Genomic DNA, 26,260 nt, shown 5'->3' on the forward strand with positions numbered 1-26,260 from the left:
GAAAGGTGGAAGCCGCCGTAGTCAGGCTTGGATCCAAACTGGTAAATGACGAAGGGCTTCTTCCAGAACCCAGGTGGAAGGGTTGTCCGGGTAAGTCCCTTGGGACTGAGGAGAGGCTGACCTGATTCTTTCTCCAGCTCTTTTGAAAATCTGGGTCCGGCGCCGCGCCTCCTCCAAAACGCCTTCTGCGGCGCGCCTTGAAGGAGGTGGAAGGCGCGAGCCGAGCCTCCGAGCGCGATCCTGCCCTTACTTTGTGCCGGCGAGTGGGCTCTGGGCCCGCGCCACCGAGCTGCTGGGTGCCCTGTGCCCTCCTCCTGCCTCCAAGGAGTTCAAGGCTCTCTGTGGGTGAGCCCACCCGCCTGCCCGTCTGCACGCTTGTTCTCCTACGTTATCTTGAAAATAATTCTATAGGATTCACATAGGGCATTGGGGTTGAGTGGGTACAGTCCCCCACCCCCGCGCCCCCTAGAGTGTAAATCACGTGAACAGATATGGCACCGATGGTTTCCTTGGCTTAGCTTTCCGCTCACTTCTCAACCCGAAGCTTATCCATCCCTTCAGTATGACACCTTCCCCGTGAATACGCAGACCTAGTCAAGTAACCTACTTTGCAACACCCAGAATCTTTCCATCCAGATGGGGAAAAAGATGGCATTTGCCCATCCCCATCTGATGTCCAACCTCCGGTTTCCAAAGAACCTTGTACTTGTGAAAGTAAATATGTGTTGTGGCCTTTGCCATGGATCAGTGAAAAGTATCATATAATCAACAAACTAAAATGTGGGGACAAATCGGTCCTGGTTGGTAACTCATGTGAAGCATTCATGGAATTCCCTGCTTTGGTGTCACTTCCTTCAGGAAACCGTGATGTCCAGGACTAGGTAGGGCACCTATTTCCTATAGACGCGAATGGCTTACTCGCCTTACCTCTGTGCCTGTACTGGTCACATTGTGATATTGCCCTTTTTGTCTGCTGTCTCGCCCTACCAAGATCATTAAATGCTTAATGCAGAACCTGAACTTAAAGTTGTATCTATGCCACCCAGAAGCATTCCTGGTAAATAGTGGACACATTAAATTTTTATTGATAACAAATCTGAGTTAGAGTAAGCCTTAAAGCTTGGCTTTTTCTTCATATAAAAGTAAAGGTAAAAAAAATAATTTTAAAAATGAGCATTAGTGAAATATGGTAAGTCCCATACAACAAATCTTTCACTGAAATAAAGTTTAAGCCTTTTAATAATTTTTTGTGAAAATATAGTCATTTGAATGGATTTGAGGAATTATTCCCTGCTGCCTTTTTGTTAAACTTTCTAATTTTTTTGCATTAAGTTGAAATAAATTAGAAAACTTGCTTTAATAAAATGCATGTTTTTGCATAAATCAGACCACTGACTTCTTTTTGTCTTTAAATTTGGTTCATTAATAGAATTAGCAAGGTACTGTGTTTTTCTCACCTCATTCAGTTTTATAATTAACCAATAAAAACTTATTAGCTTTTAAGGAAGTTTTAGGAGCATAAATTGATTTATTGGTACCATATGGTTACATCAAAGGGTTGGTTTTTGTTTTAACTTCAAGTGGATTCTTAATCCCTTTATTTAAGTAGAAGTTTATGCTTTACCAGACAATAATTTCTGAAGTAGAATATTTTTTTTATTCCAAGCTACCAAAATTGGTTATGAGATTCAAAGGATATTAGAAACATGAAATTAATCTAGTTGAATAACTCATTTTGGAGAAAAACTAAATGTCTTTCCAAGGTCATACAACTAATTGTGGTATATCCAAGGCCAAAATCCTAGGCTTTTTGTATTCCAAGTTCAGTGTTCTTTTCACTAAACTAAATAAACTGAAGAGATTCATAAGATGTGTAGCTGTTTGCTGAGTGTTCTGATTTTGATACACACAAGGTAAGCTAAATAAAGTGAAGCCATTAGTAGGTTATAAAGTTATTTGCTATATGTCATTCTAACTTTCTTGGTTCGCTTATTTTTGTATCATACCTGTTCCTAAGAACTATAAATATGTTAGAAGGCTCATTTTTGTAGTATGCACTGTATGGTCAGGTTGGCATCAATCAAGTTATTACAAAGTGAAAGTTTTAAGTAGACACTCACCAAATCCCACACCACAAAAATTTCAAATTTTACCCAATTAAAAAATAAAAAGCATGGCAAAATTACACAGTCTTTAATGGATCAAGATGTAGTAATTTTAAATTTTACTTGATACTGATCTATTTTTAAGTAACCTTGTGTTGATTATTACCTCCTACAAGAACCATCTGTTTCTTTAGTGTAGTTCAGTATCTTAAAAGCTGTTGCTTCCTGTCCCTTTTTGGAATTTTATATGCTTTTTTAGTGTCTTGATCATTGCTATTTAATGTCACTTGGGAGAAATGACTGATAAAGAGAACATGTGATGAGTAGAAACAATAGATGATAGAAATTTTGGATTAACTGCATTCTTAAAACAAGGTGTACTTTTAAATAAATTTCATGCCATTTTTCCCTTTCAAAATTGAAATGTTCTTTTAATATCCTACTTTTATGAATGGTCTTTAAAAAGATCATGTATTTTTAAACTTCAGTTGTAGATATTTTGAAGCTAATTCTAAAATAGTGTTTTTTAGAAATGTATTGTTAGTACTCATGTAGTTTTACATTAATCCCTTTTGCATTTTATAACTGTCTAAAGATAGCCACCATTAAATGAAGAAAATTAACTTGTGACGCAAAGTCTTACTCATGAGGAAATTCACTGTTCGTTGCCAGAAAGATGATGATTTAGGTTTTTAATCAGGATCAGTCTAGCTAATGTGAGAAGAAGGATTGTGTGGGCATAGAGGATAGTGAAAAATGGAAGCAGAGAGACTAGTCAGAAGGCATACAGTTGTATGGAGACAAACTTATGGTGGAATCTAGATCTATGCATCCATGTGAACAAGTAGGCAATTAGAGGCTAGTCAGGAGCTCAGGGGACATGTCAGAGGATGTGGGATTATATTAGAGAAGATGAAGACGTAAAGAAAAGTTCTAATTTTTGTCCAACCCCCAATCCTTTAGATATTGTTCCTTGGCATGGTCCTAATCTATAGTTTTTAGTTGAAAGTAGTGAATGCTATTAAATCTTACAATAAATCAAGAAGATCCAATAGAAATTCACTAGTGATAAACTTCTAAGGGAAAAAAAGGATTTATTGGAATGGGTCATATAAAGAAGATAGCTTCTGTAAAAATGTCTCCTTGATTCCTATCATTTAGAGAAAAAAGTGAAAAACTGGCATATTCCATAGGAATTCTTTGCTTATGAAAGAAATGGGCTTTAGAAATTTTCAAATCCATTTCTGTAGATACATGGAAACTGTGGGATAAGGAACCAAATTGGTTTAAAGGCTTTGAGATGGATTAAAGAACATAGTAATCAGGAAGAGTGACAATGAAAGACATTTTTCTAGAAAATGTCAAATAACTAAGGGAAAATGGAGAAGAGAACACTTTTTAGCACAGATAGTAGCTCAAATTTTACTTTCTGGAAACCAATGTAATTCTGTCATTTTTTTTGAGCAGTACTACAGTGAATATTGCTGTATATAATTCTGTATACATCTAAGCATATCTTAAAGTAGATATGTAGAGAGGTATGGCTAAATCAGAAGATAACTTGCATTGAAATTTTGACTACTAGAATCAAGGTCACATTTAAAAGAAATAGGATCAGTCATGATAACATTGCTTTATGAAGGAATTACCATTTCCTTCAGAACCAGTATATTCCAGTATCCAATGTGAATCAAAAATGATAACAAAATTATCAGCAAGAATTTCCCCCTCAGACTTTTTTAGTTTTATGTGTTCTGATGGTTAATACTTTGAAAGTATTATTTCACTTCATCTTAATACTTTAAAAAATATATTAGTCCCCACTCTTTCCAGAAATTTTCACAATTAACTCTGAATCTATGTCACAGTAGAATGTCTATGACCAGTGGAGTTTTTTGATGTAGAGAATATTAGCATTAGATCATCATTAACTACTAAATGCTTTTTTGTGTTTCTGTAAATTTTTCTTTGTAAACTGACAAATCTGCATATATTTGTGCACTTTTCATGAATATGAGTGCACAGGCTAATACTCAGTGGTAATATGGCCACATCATAAAATAAAGATGCGGAAAAACAGGCTAAGTTACTGATAGCAACACTTAACAATATTTATTTTCTTTGCACCCATGAGCAATTTGAGAAAATCTACTTTTAAGATGGACTCTGTTAAAGATAATACAGTGATCTTTATTCACAAAGTTTCCACATACAGGTGAAGTCTGACCTATAGACTTATGTTTTTTTGCCTTCTCCCTTTTTTTTTTTCCTGGAGGGAAGATAATAATCTGGATTGAATTTGCAGAGTCAGACTTAATCCTCATTGTGAGTGCTATATAATATCTTCATCAGATAATAACAAAGGAAAAGAAAAATGTGTTTAAAAAGGAAAGATTGGCCTATAAAAAACAATAAAGCACAGAAGAACATTGGAGGTTAAAACAATTTTGTTTTTAAAATGTCCTATACTATACGTGGAAAGTTGTTCAGCATTATTTACTTTGAATAGTAGAACTATAGGTGATTTAAACTTTTAAGTTTTCAATTCTCCTCAATAAACATGTATCACCATGCAATTTAAAAGATATTATCCTTTAGCTGGGCATGTGTCACATGCCTGTTATCCCAGCAATTTGGGAGGCTGAGGCAGGATTGCAAGTTTGAGGCCAACCTTCAACTTAGTGAGAACCTGTCCAAAATAAAAAGGACTGGACGGGTAGTTCAGTGGTAGAACACAGCTGAATTTAGTCCCCAGTACTGGGGGAGGGGGGGTGGGGAGTGCAGTTTTTTAAAAGATAACTCCATATTTCTCCAACTCTCCATCTTGTTTGTTCTCCCCCCATTTTCCACCAAAATTTTCTTTCATTAACCCCCTTTGGTTTTTCTGTCCTTCTATTGTTATCTTTTTCCACACTTGCTTCCTTTTTTCTTTTTGTTTGTTTTTCCTCATTTTGATAGAGGACTGGTCCCATCCTCTTTTTACAGGATCTCTGCATTTTATTCCCATCTCTTCATTTGTAAGCTTCTGTTATTAGCTAGAACAAAGATAGTTAAAACAACTTTTAAATATTTTTAATGTTTGAGGTGTTCTTAATTCATAAAAGACTGAGGCTGACAAGTGAAAGAATTGAAAATAATCTTCTACACATTTTCCAGAACTCGCTCAAAATATACTGTTTGAATTTATGTTCTGAACTTCTGTTTTCTTTAACAAATTTTTTTGTAAAATATATTTCAAATAACAGTAGATAATCAACAGAATGGGAGTGAATGACTTGTGGCAAATTTTGGAGCCTGTTAAGCAACACATCAACTTGCAGAGTCTTAGTGGGAAAACCATTGCAGTTGATTTGAGTCTCTGGGTGTGTGAGGCCCAGTCAGTCAAAAAAATGATTGGAACCGTCATGAAGCCACACCTCAGGTAAAAATCAGAGTTCTTAAGTGTGAATGTATATTTGTATAAAGTGTCTTCTTGGTATCTTGGCTTTATTTAAACTTAATTTTTTGTTCTTTTATATTCTAAGAATTTAAAAATATATTTAGCATATCTAAATCTGCCATTTTTATACTGATGATTTTTGAGATTTTAAAATATAGTAGTTCTAAATATGCCATTTTTATACTAACGACTCACAGATTTGTACCTCTTATTCTTTGAGCTTCAGACTCACATCTATCTCCCACGTAATCTATACTGTAGGATGTATCAATTGCTAAAAGCCAGAATTTGGGGAGCCATTATCTCCCCATCTTACCTCTCACATCAGTGCTTGAATAAGTCTTAACAGTTCTATTTTAAAATGTTTTGTTTTCACAAACTTCGCTCAGTGTCCTTATACACCACTTCAGTTCATGCCAAATTCTCTCATCTGTACAGCTGAAATAACACCTTCACTCGTTTCCCTTCCTCTGCTCTTGGTCTCCTCCTCCTAATCATTTTTCACATAGCAAGGAGAATAGTAATTAATTTCCCTCACATAAAAACATTCAGTTTTCTCCACTACATGTAAACTAACTCTTAGTAATGAAAATGTTATTGCACTTAATATTTTTGGTACTAGTCTTAGTGGTTTTGTTTTTGTGTTCATAGAGTTTTGACTTACACTGTCATTATATTATGGTTAATATATTACTAATTTATGTATCTCAGGAACTTATTTTTTCGTATCTCATATTTAACACAAATGGATGTAAAACTGGTGTTTGTTATGGAAGGGGAACCACCAAAGCTGAAAGCTGACGTCATGAATAAGAGGAATCAGATTCGGTATGGACCTTCTGGAAAAGCGTGGTCTCAGAAAACAGGGAGATCACATTTTAAGTCAGTCTTAAGAGAGGTAGGCATTCAGATTCCATTAAATAATCTGATTTTAATTAAAGAGTACATTTTACTCTAATAAGCTTTGTAAACTTGAGTAATCATTAGCTATACTGTGAAGAGAAGACCTTTATATACAAAAAAAAAAGTGTATATTTTAGAGTAAAACTGATCTGAACCCAAGTCCTGACATTGGCATTTAGAAATTCTGAGAAATTAGAGAAAAATATGTCTAAAGTAACAAATACATGGTAGGTAGGATCTTGAGTATCTTTTATAACATCTTCAGCACTTAAAGAATTCCCAAATACATGAGGTCTTGTTAATTCATACTTCTTTCATTCAAAATTCATCATAGTTCATATATAGATAGTTCATATATTTGGCTTCCCTTAGGGCTGGTAATTTTATAAAGTAATTATTGTTATTATAATGTATTATTTATACATTACTCATAACATTGTTATAATTATATTTTTATAAAAGTTAAGAAGGGTTTGGTGTGGTGATGCATGACTCTAATCCCAGAAACTCAGGGGGCTGAGGTGGAATATCACACATTCTAAGCCAGCTTCAGAAATTTAGTGAGACCCTGTCTCAAAGAAAAAAACAAAAAAGTTGGGAATGCAACTCATTTATGAAGCATCCCTGGGTTCAAACCCTAGTACCCAAAAAACAGAAATAAAGAATGTGCCTAAAATATATTATGTTATATTCTAAAATATAATAAAAGGAAAATATTTTCTTTGTCTCTTTTTAAAAATTTTTTTTAGATGTTGATGGACCTTTATTTTATTGATTATTTATATGCTGTGTTGAGAATAAAACCCAATGCCTCACACATTTTAGGCAAGTGCTCTACCGCAGAGCCACAACTCTAGCCTCCTTCTTTGTCTCTTTTTGAATGTGTAATTTAAAAATTCATAGTAGTAGATTAAATAATTTTTATCATGGGCTTTTCATTTATCATTCACGTAGTTTCCTGTTGCCATATTCTATTAAAAAATCATAATTTGTAGTGGTTGTACAACATACGTGAACCTGTGAATTGTTTACATGATGTATCCATTGTTGCTTTTTAGTTGTTCTCCATTATACATAAAATTATGATGAGCATTTTTTTGTGTATGTAGCTTTCTCTTGTGATTTAGAATTTTAGATAAAAATTACCCAAAATGATTTGATAAACCAAAGTTTTAGAATAATTTTGTAGCTCTTGTCACATATTTTCTACCTGAACAAATGTAAGATAAACCATTTTGGTGCACTAACAAAAACAATGGATGTTGGCAGATTTTTCTTTGTACTCTGCAGAAGCAAAGGTTACATTTATTATGTATTGGACTTTTCATGGTTAACTTAAGCTGGCCACCTATTTTGAGTTTGTCTTTAAGTGAGGTCATCATGTCCTTTACTTACTTACCTCTTGAGGTTTTAATTTTACTTTTGTATAAGTCCTTTATATATTAAGCATATAAACTATATATTTGCTTTGGATTAATTTCCCTGTTTTTCTTTTCAGTTTTGGTTAAAAATTTCATTTATTTTAAAAGACATTGCATAAACTAAGTCATTTTTCTCCTCTTCTAAAATTTTGTCTATTATCTATTATGTGATTTTTAAAAAATAGTTTTTAATTAGTGAGTATTCCATCTTAACAACTGTCAGTAATTGAAGAAAGGTTTTGTACTGCATTTTAAATATCATGGTGCTGTAAGGCATTTTGTGTCAGTTCAGTATTGCTTGTCTATTTTCATTATTTTCTATTATCATTTTTATATTTTTGTACTCCTAGTTAGTAGACAGGCCCTACATCTTTCTAATCCACTGCCGACATTTAGGTATGAGCATGAAAAGCTCAAATAATTCATCCTCCTATACCAACTCCCCTACATGATAGAAGAACAGGGTAGGAAACAATTGCAGGCAGCCTCATTACTTCCTCTGTGCTGGTTCTTTGAAAAAAAGTTGTAATAACAAATGGTATAAGAAGCTGCAGTGACTCTGCTTATTAGGAAAGGAGGCTTCTTATCAGTGTTTAAGGTAGAAATAACACCTGTAATAAAATTTTCTCCCTAAAATTACCTGTCCAGATTCCTGAGAAGTAATTTTTTTTTCAACATAACATTTTGTCTTTTTGAATCTTATCTACCTTGGGTAACACCTGGCAGAAGTTTTTGGTATGTATGATAACATGAAAATGATCAACAAGTCTAAACCAAAGGTGTTTATTCTGTCAGTCACTGGAAAATACAAGTCAAAATCTTCTTTTTTCCAGCATTCTAAGTATTCCCCAATACAGAGAGAATAATATAGGACAAAAAAGATGACCTAGTTCATATGGCTAACTGTAAGCTACTCAGTTGGGTAGCTTAACCATAATCCAAAGAAAACTCACAATGGGTTATTTATGTATCACAAAAATGATGTAATCATGCTGCCCAGACATTTGATTTTCTAGAAGGACACCAACAAATGATTCTATGGTTTCCCCACAATATGAGAGTTTCATAAATGAAAAAGTTATTAAGTCTTCAAGCTAAAGTTGTGCACTAGGATCTTCTTCCCAAAAGCTCATACTGGGAGCTGGGGATATAGCTCAGTTGGTAGAGTGCTTGCCTCACATGCACAAGGTCCTGGGTTCAATCCCCAACACCACCAAAAAAACTAAAGCTCATATTGGTTTGACTATCATGTGAGAAAAGTTATTATAGTTCTATAGTTTTACGTGTGTGAATCTTCATGTGATCCGTTTTTATTCAGAAATATTTTCAGAATTTGAATATAGCATTGAACAAAAGTCAAATACATATTACTTTGTAATTGACATTTAAAAATCTTAATTTTTATGACAAAAATATCTTAAATTAAGACAAAAGTAACTTATCACCAATCTTAAACAATTGGTCTATGTCATCTATGTCTCTACCCACTGTCTTATTCCCACATTATTTTGAAGCAAATGCCACCCATAATATTGTGTAATTCTCAGTATTTCAGTGCCATTTTCTAAAAGATAGCTTCTAAAACATGAAAAAACAGTAACACAATATGATTTTTTTATTATCACACCTAGAAAAGTTATAGTGTTCCTTAAGAGGAAGTATCAATGTTCAAATTCCCAAGCATTTTTTTCAATTTAATTTTTAAAATACCTAAATTGCTACTATTAGTATTTGTAATGTAGTAAATTAAACGCTGAAGAAACTAGCAGTAAAAATATATTTTTATTTCTCGCACCTGCTTTTTGCTTCAGTGCCTAGATATGCTAGAATGTCTAGGAGTCCCCTGGGTTCAGGCTGCTGGAGAAGCAGAAGCCATGTGTGCTCACCTCAATGCCAGTGGCCAGGTAGATGGCTGCCTTACCAACGATGGTGATGCTTTCCTCTATGGAGCCCAGACTGTCTACAGGAATTTCACTATAAGTACAAAGGTATTTGTTTTCTTTCTTTAGTGTTTGTTTTATAAGTTAGTTACCTTTTTAAAAGGGCTGATTAAATGAAATAATATATGTAAAATGCTTAATGTAATGCCTAGCATATAGCATTTGCTAAATAAAATGTTTACTGTTGTTAAAAATATCTTTGCTATACATTTCAAAGAGTTAGAGGTTTTAAAATTTTTGGCATAAATAAATGATGATAAAATTTGAGGAAGTAGATGTGATTAATTCAATTTAAACATTACAGATTATATACATGTATTGAAATGATTCTTAGTACCTCATACTTATGTACAATTTTTGCTTTTTATCAACTTAAAAATAAATTTTCAAAAAATTTTAAAAATTATGGCCACATAATTCTTTTTCTTTAAAATGTAGATTTTTCTACTAAAGGCTAGACTTTGTTTCACATGATTTAATTCTTAATCACTTTCAAGAAAATACCACAGAATTAGATGCGAAATACATCACTTTGACCCACATTTCCATTTTATTATTTCATCCTCAAAAAAGGCCATGCAAGCTAAACCTCCTGCCAAACAATCCTGTTATCCCTCCCAAAGTGCTAATAGTATTGCCACTGAGAAACACTGCCTCAGAATCCATATCAAATGTCATGCAGTCATTTAAAAGATATATATTATTGACATAAAAGATACCCAGGAAGATTGTTGAGATGAAATGTTACAAAATAGTATTTCATGGAATTCTACTTTTGCATAAAAATGTAGTTAATAATAAACGTTAGCATATACGTGTCAAAATGGTTTTTTGGAAGAATATGCACCAAGGTACTAATAATAATTAAGGCAATATAATTATAGGGAATGCTTATTTTCTACAATATATATTATACACTATTTTTATAAACCAAAAGCAATAAAGAGGAAAACATAATCCACTATGGTTTATTTTTTAAACTGTTTTTGAAACAGCTGTGACTTTATTTCTGTCTATTGAAGTGTCAGAGTTTATGAAGATTCTAGTCATCCAAATAATTTTTCTACTTAAATTTTAGGAATAGTTAAACTTTTAAAGGTAAACTACTGGGTGTGGTGGCACATGCTATAATCCCAGCAGCTTGGGAGGCTAAGGCAGGAGGATTACCAGTTCAAAAACCAGCCTCTGCAACTTAGCAAGGATTTAAGCAACTTAGTGAGACCCTGTCTCAAAATAAAAAGGATTGGAACCCCCCAAAAAAGAAAGAAAGGTAACTGACAAATTGGTTTTTGTAATGTTGTTTAGTGTGTAAACATTTACCTTTTGAAGATTGAACTAAATCTATTTTCTTTAGGATCCTCACATTGACTGTTACACAATGTCATCTATCAAGAGTAAACTAGGTTTGGACAGAGATGCTCTGGTTGGACTAGCAATACTTCTTGGTTGTGACTATCTTCCAAAGGCAAGCTGAAATTGTGTTTACTTACTTTTATGTGTATCTTTTTGGTACCTTATGTGCTATATTAATATCAATGTAATTATATAATTAAGAATCTAACTCGAAGTATTTAGGCATAACAAGCCATTCAGTAACTAAAATCGTTGTTAAATATTTTGAACATCATCATTCCTATATTAAACCATGGTAGTACATTGTCTTAAAAATCTTTAAAACACCATAAAGAGATAGCATCTTTGGTTTCAGATAGTGTTAAAGAGCCGACATATGACACTGACTGTTAGAAACCAGAATATAATAGCATGATAAATGGTATCACAGTTTGAATCTCAGTTAAACCATTACTCTAGATGGAGAGATTCACATTCAAGTTTGACTACCCTTATAAAAAAACAGTAATTGCTCTTTTCTTATATCATGCCAATGCTACTTTCTGTCATTGTTTTTGTCAGTTTTTTTAGTTTTAAATATCCATTATAGATTTCCAGTTGTACACATGCTCATTGTTATTAATGTTGCTAAGCAACATGATTATTGAGGTAAGCCATTCATATTTCCATGCCACTCAGCATTGCACTAGGTTTTGTTCACTGAAACATTTAATTTATATCTTAGGATGTATAATATGGTACTCTGTAACAAATAAATATAATAGATAGGTAAGTGATAAATTAAGAATTATAAGAATAACCCGTTTTCTTAAATACTGTGCATAAAAATCAAAATGACAGGCGCTGTAGGTACTATATATTCACATCATTGTATCCCTACAAATCATCTCTATCCTGACAAATCCCTCATATTACCTCTATTCCTAAAAGAAGTACGAAGAAGAATGACCTTTTTTTTTTTTTTTTGCACCAAAGAGAAATGAAAAAACAGGAGAATAAAATAATTAACTTTGATTTCTAACATGTCTTCAGTGGCTATCTATAGGAATCAATGCCTTTTTAGGGTGGGGGGACCAAGGATTGAACTTGGGCACTTGACCACTGAGCCACATCCCTAGTCCTATTATGTGTCTTATTAGAGACAAGTTCTCACAGAGTTGCTTAGCACTTCACTAAATTTCTGAGGCTGGTTTTGAACTCCCAATCCTCCTGCCTCCCCCTCCTGAGCCACTGGAATTACAGGCATGCACCACCACACCTAGCCACTATGACTTTTTTTAAACTGGTAAAAGAAAGCAGAAGGAAAGACCTTTAAATACAACAAACCATTATTTTATTGTAATTCTTCTTAAATAAAAGATCCTATTTTCTTATATGTAATAATTAAAATCTAAAAATGGCTCAGTGTTAAATTCAACAAGTTTGAACTTAAAACTTAAACTCCCAGAAACCAGCTTTAGCTACAATGGTATTTACAATATGCAGCAAGCCTTAGCTAGTTTGACTTTCTGTATCCTTTATAAACAAAGATGCTATCTCTTTATGGTGTCTTAAAGATTTTTAAGACAATGTACTACCATAATTTAATATAGGAAGTTCAAAATATCTAACAACTAGCATGCCAAAGTCATAGACTATAGAGATGGAACTGACTTCGAGGTAGCCTCTGCTATAGCATGGACTAGCTTTTTAGTAGCTGGATCTTGGGTATAGGTGGGTTGGCAGTCAGACAGATATTCAGGGTGTTCGGGTATTGGTCATTACCAACCAGTTTGTAAGTATTTTGAAACTGGTGTTCTATCTTAGTGCATAATGGACAAATAGCAGCCTTACTAATAGGAATATATTCATAAACTTTGATAGGAACCAAGAACCAATAGATTCAAACCAGAACTTGTGATGTGAATATGTTTGTGTGTATAATTTTATTGTGCATTTGAAATTCACATTTTAATTTTATGAGGTTTTTAATAAACTTCAAACTTTTCTTCCTTTTTATGTTTCTGGGTCTTTAAATATTAAATGTTCATATAATTAAATAAACTAATTTTCCTGATTACAAATAGAATGTTAAGTTAGAAAAAAATAAAATTACTGAAATAATTAGAAAGTGAAAGCCCTCTAAAATTATGTTCTTTTCTCCCCTTTAAAAAAAAAAAAAAAGAAATAGTAGGGCTGGGATTGTGGCTTAGCAGTAGAGCACTCACCTAGCACATGTGAGGCCCTGGGTTTGATCCTCAGCACCACATAAAAATAAAATAAAGATATTGTGTCCAACTACAATTTTAAAACAATACTATTATTGGTTTGGCATATCATCTCAATGTTTTTGTTTAATAGTCTAATAATATAATTGCTAACAAATCTACATCATACATTATTTTGCAGTTAGGTTTCACATGTAACAATGTATCTTACATATTTTTCTATCATTACACAGAGTTCTCTTTTTATTTCTTTCAGCTGCACAGTCTTCCATTGAAGAACTCACTACACTTTGTTTAGCTGGTTATTAACATTTGAATTTTTTGTTCCCCTTTCTGAAAGGGAGTCCCTGGAGTTGGAAAAGAGCAAGCGTTGAAACTCATACAGATTTTGAAAGGTCAAAGTTTGCTTGAGAGGTAACTAAAAATAACTTTTTCTTGCAACATTGGACTTCGATTCTTGTCAAATTTAATAGTATCACAAACAGGACTATGCCTTCCAAAAAAGGGGTCTTTGTATTTTTAAATTGCTGTTTTCATTTAAAATAATTTATTTTTATTTATTCTAAAACTTTCCAAAGGGAAAATGAGAATATATGTCCTAAGTATATAATTATTTTAAAAGATATATTATTAGCTCACTAAACACTATTAGTACCATTTGAAATGCTTTTATTTATAACCATGGACATTTTGCTACAGGCTGTTTACTACTAAGTTATAGAATAAATGAGGAGGAAAAGAACTGGGACACAGGGAGAATTCAAGAGTCTTGGCCCCAATAGGTTGAGATAGGTGGTGAATGCCTGAAAGAAATACGAAGTGATAGAAATAAAGAAGGAATGTCCATGAAAGATAATTCACATTCCTGTATTCTTTCCTGTAAAACTTCTTTTTTAGCCATAAAAACTATTGATACATCTAGAACTTCAGAAAACCCATTATTGACACCAGTGATTACTGTGCCAAAGCAGGAAAGAACAGGTGTACTTTGGCATTGGGGTGTGTGAAGGAATCATTTGGGAATTTTGAAGAATAGTAAAAAGAAAAGCAAGCAAATATGTTAGTTGACTAATTCCAGGGCATTCTTGAAACAATTTCAGCAAATTTGTACTTTGGGAAGTTTCATAAGTGTTTCTCTTAACACTTAAAAGTACTTAAGTTATATTGCTTTTTATAATTATCTATTATTCTAATTTTCATAAATTTATGTTGGCTTTCCCTGAATACTTTTGATTTTTATATCTTTATCACTTTATCACTATCATTTTTAGTTCTTTATCACTTCTCCAGAAGTGATTAATGCTAATTTTTAACAAACTTATACTTTGTCTTTGTGGTAAATGAGTAAAATTCTAACAGCTAAAAAATAATTCTAAGTACCAGATATTATCTAAAGAACTTAAGAGGTAATTTAGCTTTTTATTGAAATCTTAACTTCTGTAAATAGAGGGACACATTTCAGGGTACTTAATGCTTTATGCTTACTACCTAGCTTTTTGGTGGTTTTATGTTAACACGGAATGTTAGACAAAAGCAAAATTAACTTTTAGTTATTAGAAATTTCCACTCTAATATATATTTAAATTTTTTCATTAAATGAGTAATGTTTTTCTGTTTGCATAACAGATTAAGAAATGCTCATTTCAACTAATGCAAATTTCTTATTTGGTTTATATATTACACTTTGCTCTGATTTCTGATGTAGAAAAATGTTCATGTACACATTGTGTTTGTTTTAAACTCTGGCATATAGAGAAGAGAGCAAAGATATATAAATCATTCTCTCCATATATTGCTATCTAACAAGCTCCTTCTAAAGAGATGCTGAGTGAATATATAATATATGATTACAATACCCACATTTAGGTATATACTCTCTCCTCTCTCTCCGTTTTGGTAATTGTGTTTTGTTTTGTTTTGTTTTTTTTAACTGGGAATTGAATTCAGTGACACTTAACAAATAAGCCACATCCCCAGTCCTTTTTTACACATTATTTAGAGCCAGGGTCTCACTAAGTTGCTTAAGGCTTTGCTAAGTTCCTGCAGCTGGCTTTGAGCTCGCCATACTCTTGCCTCAGCCCCCCATGCCACTGGGATTACAGGCATGTACCACAGCATCCAGAGGGCAATTCTGCTCTTCTTAAGGCCACATTTAAAACTTGTGACTATGGGTTTTTCCAGGCAAGGTCATCAAATTTATCTCCCACCAAAGGGAAGATAATTTGTCAGGTGAAAGGAAATAGAGTAAATTGACATTTGATAACAGCATTTTTGTGACCCCTGCCCCCTCAAAAAAAAACAATTTCTATTGCAGATTTAATCAGTGGAATGAAAAATCATGTTATTCTGCTGTGCAACCACTAGTAGCTAAAAAACTGGCTCACTGCTCTGTGTGCTGCCATCCAGGTAAGCAGACAAGAGGGAATATCTTCATGATATGAAAGTCTGATATCCACACTTTCATTACTGTTCTCATTGTACTTTTTCATACTTTTATTAATAACACTTTGAAGGCTTTTTCCCACTAGGTTGGGAATGCCTTAGATTCAAATTGTTATACACAGATAATAGACTCTCAGTAAATATTTGTTGAATGAAATGATGTGAACAGATGATAAATATACAATAAGTATAATTTCAAACTGATACCTAATTACTTAGATCTTAAAATTATCATGTTTTCAATATATAAATCCTTTTTTTAAAAAATGGGAAAAATGGAATTGAAACCATTTTACTTTTTGGTGTTTTTTTTTAAATATTTTTTGGTTGTCAATGGATCTTTATTTTATTTATTTATATTTGGTGCTGAGAATCGAACCCAGTGCCTCACACATGCTAGGCAAATGCTTTACCACTGAGCCACTACCCCAGCCCCCTGTGGTAATTATTTATATTTATTTACTTAGATGATTATTTATTGTCCCATAATGCACTTTTACTATGTGTAAAGATAATGACTTCAAACTAATTTCTATATATATTCACTGTTATTGAAAATAACTTGGATCTCCATTAGTCTTAGTTTTTTTTTTTTTTTTTTTAAAAAGGAGGAGGAGGGAAAGAAAAAAAATATGTATATATCACTGAGCACAGTCTGTGTCAGAAAGGCCTTTCACTCCAAAACGAGATTAGGAGATCCTATTAGCTCATCTCAGTGTAAGTTTTCACTGACTTTGTTAATTTATAAATTAAATCATAGAAGAATATAAATGTTTTTACAAATAATATGATATTCTATAATTTCTTGATATTTTATAAATGACAACTTTAGCTCATATCAAGTATATATACATGCTCTTCTATACTCTCAAAACAATGTTGAAGGTAACCACACTTTTCCTGTTTAAGGAAACTTGGGCCCCACGCCTATGTTGTATTCATAATCTATTTATGTTTCAAGCCTAGTTTAAAAATAACTGTGTAACTGAGAGCTACACACTGACAGAGGTAATTAACTGGCATATGCTTTTAATATGCTAATCAAAGAAACCCTATTATTAATTATTAACCCATTAATTATTCTATTAAATAAATCATCATTTTGGTAATAATTGCATTATGCTTTTCTATAGCTACTACATAAACCAGAAAGTTTTTACTCTGTTCAACTCAAATTTTACTCTATTCAACTCAAATTTACTAAAACCTATGCTAGGCAGCACCAATTTTTGAAAGTTTAGATAATGAAAAAAATGTAATAGAAAGTAATTCATAAGCACTGAAAATTATACTTTCTTGTATATGTGTGTGTGTGTGTGTATGTATGTGTATATATATATATATATATATATATATATATATACTTTCTCCATAAAGGCTCACCTAAGGATCATGAACGTAATGGATGCAAATTATGTAAAAGTGATAGATACTGTGAACCGCATGACTATGAATACTCCTGTCCTTGTGAATGGCACCAGACAGAACATGATAGACAACTAAATGGAGTAGAGAACAATATTAAGAGGTATTTTTAAGACTTTTTTTTTTTTCCTATCATGAGCTGTATATAGACTTGTGATTGAACTCTTTTCACATAACCTCCCACATCTAGATTAGTCATACATATACTTTTCTTGATTCCACTCCAAAATTCAGCCATCTTAGGAGATAGTTGTTATTCAACTATAAACTTGATGAATGTTTAAGAACTACATGTAATATTTTTCTTTAAAAGACATAAGATTGGACAAGATCATTTCAGATTCTGTCAATAATTGTCTGATTATAATAATAATGTATATAATTTATTTTCAGGAAAGCTTGCAGTTGTGAGGGATTCCCATTTCATGAGGTAACCAATAATTCAATTGTATATTCATTTCATGAACTTTTTAAGTTTCATGGTCCCAATTCCTTTTTTTTTCCCCCCTGGTAGGTTATTCAAGAATTCCTTGTGAATAAAGATAAATTGATGGAGGTAATCAGGTACCAAAGACCTGATTTATTATTGTTCCAGGTACCCTAAAATGAATTATTACTTTATAGTACAAAGTTAGTAATGAATTTATTCAAGAGGTTTAAAAATGAAAACAGATAGCTATTGACTATTCATATATTTTTTAGTATTTACTTTTATCCTTTATTCCTTTGCCACACAGGGGACATACTTTCTATACCATAAGGGAAATCACAATAATGCTATTTTTTTTGAAAATGTCTTAATTACCATATATCCAGTTACCATGTATCCGGGACTATGTTTGTGGGGAGGGGGCCTCCACCAAAGAATGTCAGGATCATATGCATGATTGTGGAAGGCAATATAAGTTACAAAAGGATTGAGATTTGAAATCTGTGATCTAGATATAAATTTGAACAGTCTGTTATCACTATGTGACCTGGAATATGCATTATCCTCAAAACAAAAATAACATTACTTGTTACCATAAGTATTAAATGAGATTATGTCTATTATCCCTTAGTATAGTGGCTCTGGGCACAGAAATGGCTCAATAAATTGTAACTATTTGCTACTTGCCCCTTTCAATAATCGTATTAATAATTGCAGCCAACATTTAGTGACCACTTAAAATTTACCATTGCATTTAATACTTTACATATATTCTCAATCTTCATAATCTGTGAGTTAAGTTATATTGTCTCCATTTCACAGAGTAAACTAACCATTAGACGTGTTAAGCTACCTAACCCAAAGTCTAGGAAATATGCTGGTATTCAGACCAAGAATCTTAGAACTTCATCATTGTCCAGTGCTTCCTCCTTAGAAGGCTCATCGTTACTCTCATTAATTTTAATTTAAATTATAATGGAAAAAATGGTAACACCTAAGAGTATTATTTGTTTCCAAGAAATTTTTAAAGTCTTGTCTTATTTTTATCATATTTACAGAGATTTACCCTTGAAAAAATGGAATGGCCCAATCCCTATGCATGTGAGAAATTGTTGGTACTTTTGACCCGCTATGACATGAAAGAAAGAAAACTTGGTAGAAGGAACTCTAAACAATTACAGCCAATACGGTAATGTAGCTTAAGAATTAAATGATGAAGACTCCTTGTTTCCATTAGAATATGTGTTGATCTAAACTATTCTTAATATCTCTAAAAGTGGGATGTGTAGCTCTTTATTTTGCAAAGGTGGAGGAAAAACCTCCTGGGACATGAGAAACATATTCAGGGCTTTTAGTTTAGACAACACAGTCAGTTCATGCTTTGACATATTCTCCTACTTCAAAGACAGTAATAATAGGTTATCAAAAGAAATAAATATAAAAAGAGCTAGACTTAACAAAATAACAATTTCAGTAGACTAGGAAAGAAACAAAAGTATAGAGGGAATAAGGGACTAAAACCAAGGCCTGATAGGGTCAGATTTGTTTCTTAAAACCCAGTAACTAGGCTGGAATTGCTGCTGAAAAATACTCAGCAAGAAATGGAGAAGTAGAAGTGAGAACAGAGATAAAATATGAGAGAATTGAAGTAAAATGCATTGTTGATAAAGAAATATAATAGTTTTTAAAAACAATTGCATCATGAATTCACTCCAAGTCAGTTAGTTTTATTAAATAGTTAACACTGATGGTTTTTAATTTTTTTTAATTTTGAATTTATTGGCCTTTCTGAATACTAGGAAGTCTCAAGGAAATGAAGGATATTTCCATAAGAAGATGAAAAGGTGAAATTACAAAACGAAGTAGATAGAAATGATTTTAAATAAATGGATATAAAAAGTGAACTTCTAGAAGTCTTAAAAATTAGAGATAAAGTCTTAAGAAAAAGAAAGAGTCATTTAAACATGGGACTCTAGGCTTAATTTGATCACAGAGAATTGGAGTATTAGAAGACTACTAATCAAGTCACACAGAAGACAACTTAACACTAATGAAAAATATTTAAGTTTAACTTGAGAATACTTTGAGAATTTCTACCTGTTTTCTAGAACCAACTAGGAGGAAAAGTAGTAGTAGTTTTTGTTTGTTTGGTACTAGGAATTGAACTCAGATACTCGATCACTGAGCCACATCCCTAGACCTATTTTATTTTATTTAGAGATACTGTCTCACTGAGTTGCTTAGCACCTCTCCATTGCTGAGGCTGGCTTTGAACTTGCAATCATCTTGCCTCAGCCTCCAGAGCCACTAGGATTACAGGCATGTGCCACTGTCCAGGGCTGAAGAATAGTTTTTGAAGAGATAACATTTGATAAAGTTTTCTAAAATTTATATTCCAAGTACAATAAATAAATCCAGCATATTGTACCCAGCATATCTAGATATTGAGCATAAAAGGAATGTCTTAAAAAGTGCTAATAAACAAGTCAAGAAAGAATCATCAACAAATATTGAAGACACTGTTGAAAGATTGCTGGGAAAAAAGTATGATTTCAACTGTCATTCCATAGATTAATTACAAAGGAAAAATGGTACCTTCAGAAGTAGAGATCAGCGTAATTAAGTTAGTAATGACTACTAATAAAGATATCATATCATCTGCATGTATGTGAGTGTGTGTGTGTGTGTGTGTGTGTGCTTATTTATTTTTGATTTTTTGGCAGTACTGGTAATTGAATGCAGGACCTCATGCATTCTAGGCAAGTGCTTAACCACTGAGCTATAGCCCCAGTTCTGTGTAATGTTTTAGCCAAAAGAAGTTTCATCTCAATCTAATGAGGAAAAATACAGTCTAATGAATCCAAAGTGAGGAACACTTCACAGAACTGCCATTCTGGACTCTTCTTTATGAATATAATAAAAATTTTAAAGCTATAAAGTTTTTCTAGATTAAAGAGATATGAAAATATTGTGATCCTGACTGGATTCTGAGTTTTCTTGAAGCTACAAAGTACATTTTTAAGTACAGAGAGGGAAAATCAAAATGAACTGTATAATAGTATTAATTTTCTGAAGCTTGCTTTGTGGCTAGGGAGAAGAAATCTTCACATATATGGGCTTTGTAGGGGTGATGTTCTAAGGCATGTATGCAACTAATTTCCAAATGGGAAAAAACAAATTTGGCAAAATATTAAGACTGGCGAGTTTCAATAAACGTGTTAATATTCATTGTACTATTGTAACTTTTCTAATGTTTTGAAACTTTTCAAAATAAAAAGTTTGTGGGGAAGTATCAAAAATGACAAAAGGCAAAGGAATGACAATCTGATAGCACATACCTTTCATAACAGTAATAGATGCTGATAGGAAATGATGGACTAATATTTCAAAGTGAAATATTTTATTTATATTTATATTCATTACTGAGTGAAGTAATTGGTCACCTAGAAATTATTAAAACATTTTCCACAGAAAAGGTATTTTCACACATATAAAGAGTAACCACAAGAAGTATAATCTCAGTCATCCTTACCAACAAAATTAAAATAAGAAAATAAAAGTATCAAATCAAAATCATATAAGAAGGAGGAAGTAGCAAAGAACAAGCTGGTAACAGAAAACACAAAATAACATTTATGAATGCATCCAGTTTAATCAGTAATCACAACAAATGTGAGTGGATTAAACTCATCAGTTGCAAGTTTAGTGGATACTGTGTTTACTAAGAACATACAAAATAATAGCAAGTTTGTATAAAATAAAGTGAGATTTAAGAAGATTTATCAGGCACATACTTACCAAATAATGTAATAAAGTAGACTTCAAAGTGAAAATCATTATGGAAAAAAGGAGCGCTGCCCAATAAAGAAGGAACAGTTTACTAAGAAAAATATAACAATTATAAATCTTAAGCACCAAATATAAAATTATTCTTTTAACTACTCAAAGGAATAACTAGGCAGTAATTTATTATTTTTACTTAGAATAAAAATCAATAGCAATTGAATTATTCTGTCTGTAAATTGAAAATTTCTATGACACATACAATTAGACTTCATTAGATGAATTTATTTTTCAGAATTGTTAAACCTCGAATCAGAAATGGAGTTCATTGTTTTCAAGTAGAATGGGAAAAGCCTGGTAGGTATTCAATATAAGAAAAATGTTTTAACGTAAAATATTTGACCATATATGTGTAGTAAGTGTGTGTGTGTATCTACATATAACATAAGATGCATATAAAGCATGTACCATACATTAATTTTTTAGTTTATTTGTGTAAACTGATTTACTTGTATTATTTTAAATAGACTTTGATTAATAATATGATAAACTTCAAGTGATTTTTAGTTGGTATTTATTTTGTAATGTTTAAGAAAATAATATCAATGTATTCTTTAAAAAATTCTTCTACAAAAGTTCCAATCATTGGATTTCAAATATAACTAGTTCTAAAACAGTTGAAATTGCTGAATAGTCACAGGGTACCCTCCTTTCCTTATTCTGTTTAGTTTTATGAGAATTTATAATTGTCACATTACTCTTATTTTTGCCACACACAGAAATTTTGTGAGTTCTGAATTATCTTCAGAGACAAGTAAAGTACACATAATTTAAAATAGAAAATGTTGGCCTCGTAGAATGAATTTGGAAGTTCTCCCTCTTTTTCTATTTCCTGAAATAGCTTGAAAAGTATTGGTATTAGTTCCTCTTTAAAGGTTTTGTAAAACTCTGCTGTATACCCATCCGATATGATATATCAAGAACTATGTAAGGTTTTGAACAACCAACAATAAAAAAAATAAATAAAATAAAATAGAAAATGATCCCAAGTTTATATCTATTTGCTCTTGAAATTAGATTGTGTGATTATAGTTGCATGAATTAAAGAGTGGATTTGTTCAACAGAAGGTTAAGCTGTAGGAAACTTTGAAAAATAAAATTATATAAAGAACTAGGTAACTAGAGCTGGTAACAGTGGCACATACCTATAATCTCAGCTCCGGAGGTTGAGGCAGGAGGATCTTGAGTTCAAAATCAGCCTCTGCAATGTAGCGTGAACCTAAGCAACTCAGTGAGACATCCTGTCTCTAAATAAAATACAAAAAGGGCTGGGGATGTGATTCAGTGGTTGAGTGCCCCTGAGTTCAATCCCTGGTACCGAAAGAAAAGAAAAAGAAATAGGTAACTATTCTAAGCAATAATAAGAAAATTGAAGGCTAAGGAATTTGGAAATTATATAGGAACAGTTCTACCAACTAATGTATTTTCAGGAAAAAAAAATATTAGCCGAGTTTAGCAGTGCATCTCTCCTATCTGGAACTGAGGAACAGGTAACTTTTATTTGTCCTTGAGGGAGCTATTCCTGAGGGAAGAAGTGGACTACAAGCTGATTTTAAACAAGAAACACCTTAAGATCACCTGTTTCCTTTGCTTCTGCTATAAAGTTATAGATGTTTTCATTATAATTTGGCTTTGCATGTAGTTTTGCCCACATATAGAATACACATGGGAATCTAGTCTACTATTTTTATATCACATCATAAATTTACATGTATGCATTTTCATTTGTCATCTTCTTGGGAATTACCAACTGCTTGGGAATATCCTCAAGAGATTTATAACGGGACCTGGGGTATAGGTCAATGGTAGAATACTAGTTTAGCAATCTTAGGTCCTGGGTTCGATGCCTAGCACTTCAAAAGAGAGGAAGAGATAACCTCTGACATAATAATATTTTTGATGACCTTTTCAATTCTGTTCTGTTCAGAAGCCATCTCTTTTAAAGAAAAATAATGTTAAAGTCATAGAAAACTGTCTATTCCATTTCTTATCCAGAATTTTAACAATTACTAGGAGAAATTAGAACCAACCAGCCAACCAACTTGAAGTTCTCTTATTTTCTTTTTTTCTTTCCCTCCCGGTACTGGGGATTGAATCCAGGACTGTGTACATGTTAGGTAAGCACTCTACCACTGAATTCCATCCCAGCCCAAAAGTTTTTTTAAACTGCTGCTACCATCTCTGAAGCAAAAAAATTTTCAAGTTCTAATTTCAGAGGAATCTCCTTTCAGTTTTTTCCAGACCAAAAATAAATAAATAAATTATATACTATTAGAATAGAGATCTTATAAAGCAAGATTTCTGATAAATTGTCAATCTGGGGTATACTTTGTTACCTGGGAAAAATGATTTTTCAAATCTATAATTAAGGCTGCTTTACTGCATTTTTAATCTTTTAGAACATTATGCTTTAGAAGAACAACAACATGGAGAATTGCTTCTACTTACAATCGAAGAAGAATCATTGTTTACAGCAGCCTATCCTGAGATTGTAGCTGACTACCAAAAACAAAAATTAGAAATTAAAGGGAAGAAACCGAAAAAAAGTAAGTACTGTGTTGGATAACTGTATATACCACACACTCCTGTTAGATAAGAACCACCTATTCTATTTGAATATGTCGTGTCTAAATTTTGTTGGAAGTTCTGTAAAATCAAAAGAAAGAATGACACTTTTTCTCTTTAACTTCATATACTTTTTTTTAAAGTTGAAAAACCAAAAGTACACCATTCTCTTCTGTGTCTACTAACTTAACCAGATATTAATAATTATACTAACTGAATTCAGAGCATCTAACTATAACATTTGGGGTTATTAATATATTTTTTTTACTATTTCTTAAACCTCATTAAGAAAAACAACTCAATTATAACTTTTTTCCAGAAGAAAATATTTTATAATATTTTTGGGAATGAATAAAGAAAAAGAGAAAATGCAAAAAAACAGCTCACATAGAAGATTTCTGATCTGAACTATGTATTTTTATCCAAGTTAAAGAAAAGAAAATACTTGTTTATTATATTTTTTCTTTTTCAGATATGAAAATTAAACCTAAAGGAAACAGTTCACCAGAATCAGATGATGTAATGAGTTTTCAGTCATTTAAGACTTTAAACCCCACATGTGAAATCTTTCTTAAGCAGAATGCCAAGTTAAATTTGGAAATTTCTCCTGATCCTCCATTACCACAGAAATCTATTTCTGCCTTATCCAATGGCTTGCTTTTACCTGAAAATGCTCCTTATTTGAGTACACAACAGCAAATGTCTTCTTCAAGACCTTTGACTATACAGGATATTAAAGATGTCAGTAAGTCTCTAATTTCAGAATCTAATCAGCCCAATACGTCATCCTATAATATATCTGCAATTACTGACCTACACTTGAGTACCATTGACTGGGAAGATACTTCTTTTAGTAATTCTTCAGCTATTCAAATAAACCCTCTCTCTCATGTTTTACAACAATCAGAACTTGAATCAGACCTATCAGCCATCCCTAAAGACTTTGGAAATATCCCAGAACAGTTGTCATATGAATCAGAATGGTGTACCAGAAACATCAATAAAGTGTTGCATGGGAATCTTCAAAAGATTAGTCCTGAAGAGCATCTACTTTCTGGCATTAGTGATTTACATCTTCAGGATTTGCCTTTAAAGAAACGAATACAAATAAAATCATCATATCCTCAGGATAATATACAACCAGATATTCATCTGAAAACTGTGTCCCTAACAAGGGACAAAGAATCTTGTATTGATAACAGTAGTTCTGATTGTCTGTTGCATCTTTCAAAAGATCTTCCAGAAATTCATTTGCAAAATGAATCTAGAAAGTCTCATTTCCTAAAAGGAGATCAGCTACATCAAGAAAACTATAAAGTTAGTACTTCCATACCTTATCCTGTCAATAATCCAGTAGTAAAGACCTCTGATATTAGAATTGGACCACTACATCCTGCTTTAGATCGTAGTAGAAAAATTGATAGGCAACGCACTCAAAAAATCGTCATGAAGAATAGTGTTTTCTTTGACAGACATTCCTCTGACGAAGAAAGTACCCCAACATTTGGGAAAGCTAAGTGCACAACTCAAAAAATGAGTTACAGTTCTCAGAACCATAGCTCAGCCCACTTCAAAGGACACAACCACAGCAAATTGAGTAACCCTAAGATACATGTTAAAGAAACTGAACTGTTTGTCAAGTCTTATAAAACAACCGGAAATGAAGAAAAATGTTTTCTAGATATAGCAAAAAGTTCTCAGAGTTGTCTACAAAGTCATAAGAAAGACAGGGAGCCTGGTACTTATTTGGATAGTCCTCTTCCTTTATCCCAGAGATTAAAAGTAAGATTCCAGAATACATGAAAGATAAAATACTTCAGTATGATTTATTATTATATTACTATCAATATAAGCAAAGCTGAGGGAGGGTAGATAGTTATTGTTTAGTAGAAAAATTTAATTTTTATATATTGTGAAAAGTTTCTGCCATTTTAATCAAAATTATAATTAAAAAGTGGAATCTAAAATTTGGGTTTTAAAAATTACTTTCTGTGATAAAATTTCAGATAATATATATTTTTAGAACACATTTTTATTGTTTTTTAAAAATATTCATATTGTTCTTATAGTTTTAAATAGTGCATTATTTGACAGAGTAAATGTTTTGTTCATTTGTTGATTTTTACTTTTTCTTCCACAAGCCACTGAAGCATTTATTTATATTCCAGCTTGTTCCCAAGAAGGTAA

At 32.2% G+C, this 26,260-nt stretch overlaps 1 protein-coding gene across 2 annotated transcripts; it reads left to right on the forward strand.

The window, feature by feature from the left end:
• Gen1 (GEN1 structure-specific endonuclease) lies at positions 1-26,035 on the forward strand. 2 transcript variants are annotated; one of them, XM_026403646.2, is made up of 14 exons: positions 1-90; positions 5,351-5,526; positions 6,256-6,442; positions 9,680-9,856; positions 11,163-11,273; positions 13,709-13,782; positions 15,683-15,774; positions 17,188-17,338; positions 17,629-17,665; positions 17,750-17,830; positions 18,724-18,854; positions 21,744-21,805; positions 23,908-24,054; positions 24,546-26,035. In XM_026403646.2, the coding sequence occupies exons 2-14, from the start codon at positions 5,366-5,368 to the stop codon at positions 25,874-25,876; spliced, it is 2,742 nt and encodes a 913-aa protein (XP_026259431.2). In that variant the 5' UTR covers positions 1-90; positions 5,351-5,365; the 3' UTR covers positions 25,877-26,035. The 2 variants fall into 2 exon arrangements, with proteins under 2 accessions (XP_026259431.2, XP_077648210.1); XM_077792084.1 differs by lacking the exons at positions 1-90; positions 5,351-5,526 and having other exon boundaries at positions 6,315-6,372.
• The last annotated feature ends 225 nt before the right edge of the window (positions 26,036-26,260 follow it).

The sequence above is a fragment of the Urocitellus parryii genome, chromosome 12 (assembly GCF_045843805.1).
Source record: "Urocitellus parryii isolate mUroPar1 chromosome 12, mUroPar1.hap1, whole genome shotgun sequence".
In the NCBI taxonomy this organism is placed as follows: Eukaryota; Metazoa; Chordata; class Mammalia; order Rodentia; family Sciuridae; genus Urocitellus; species Urocitellus parryii.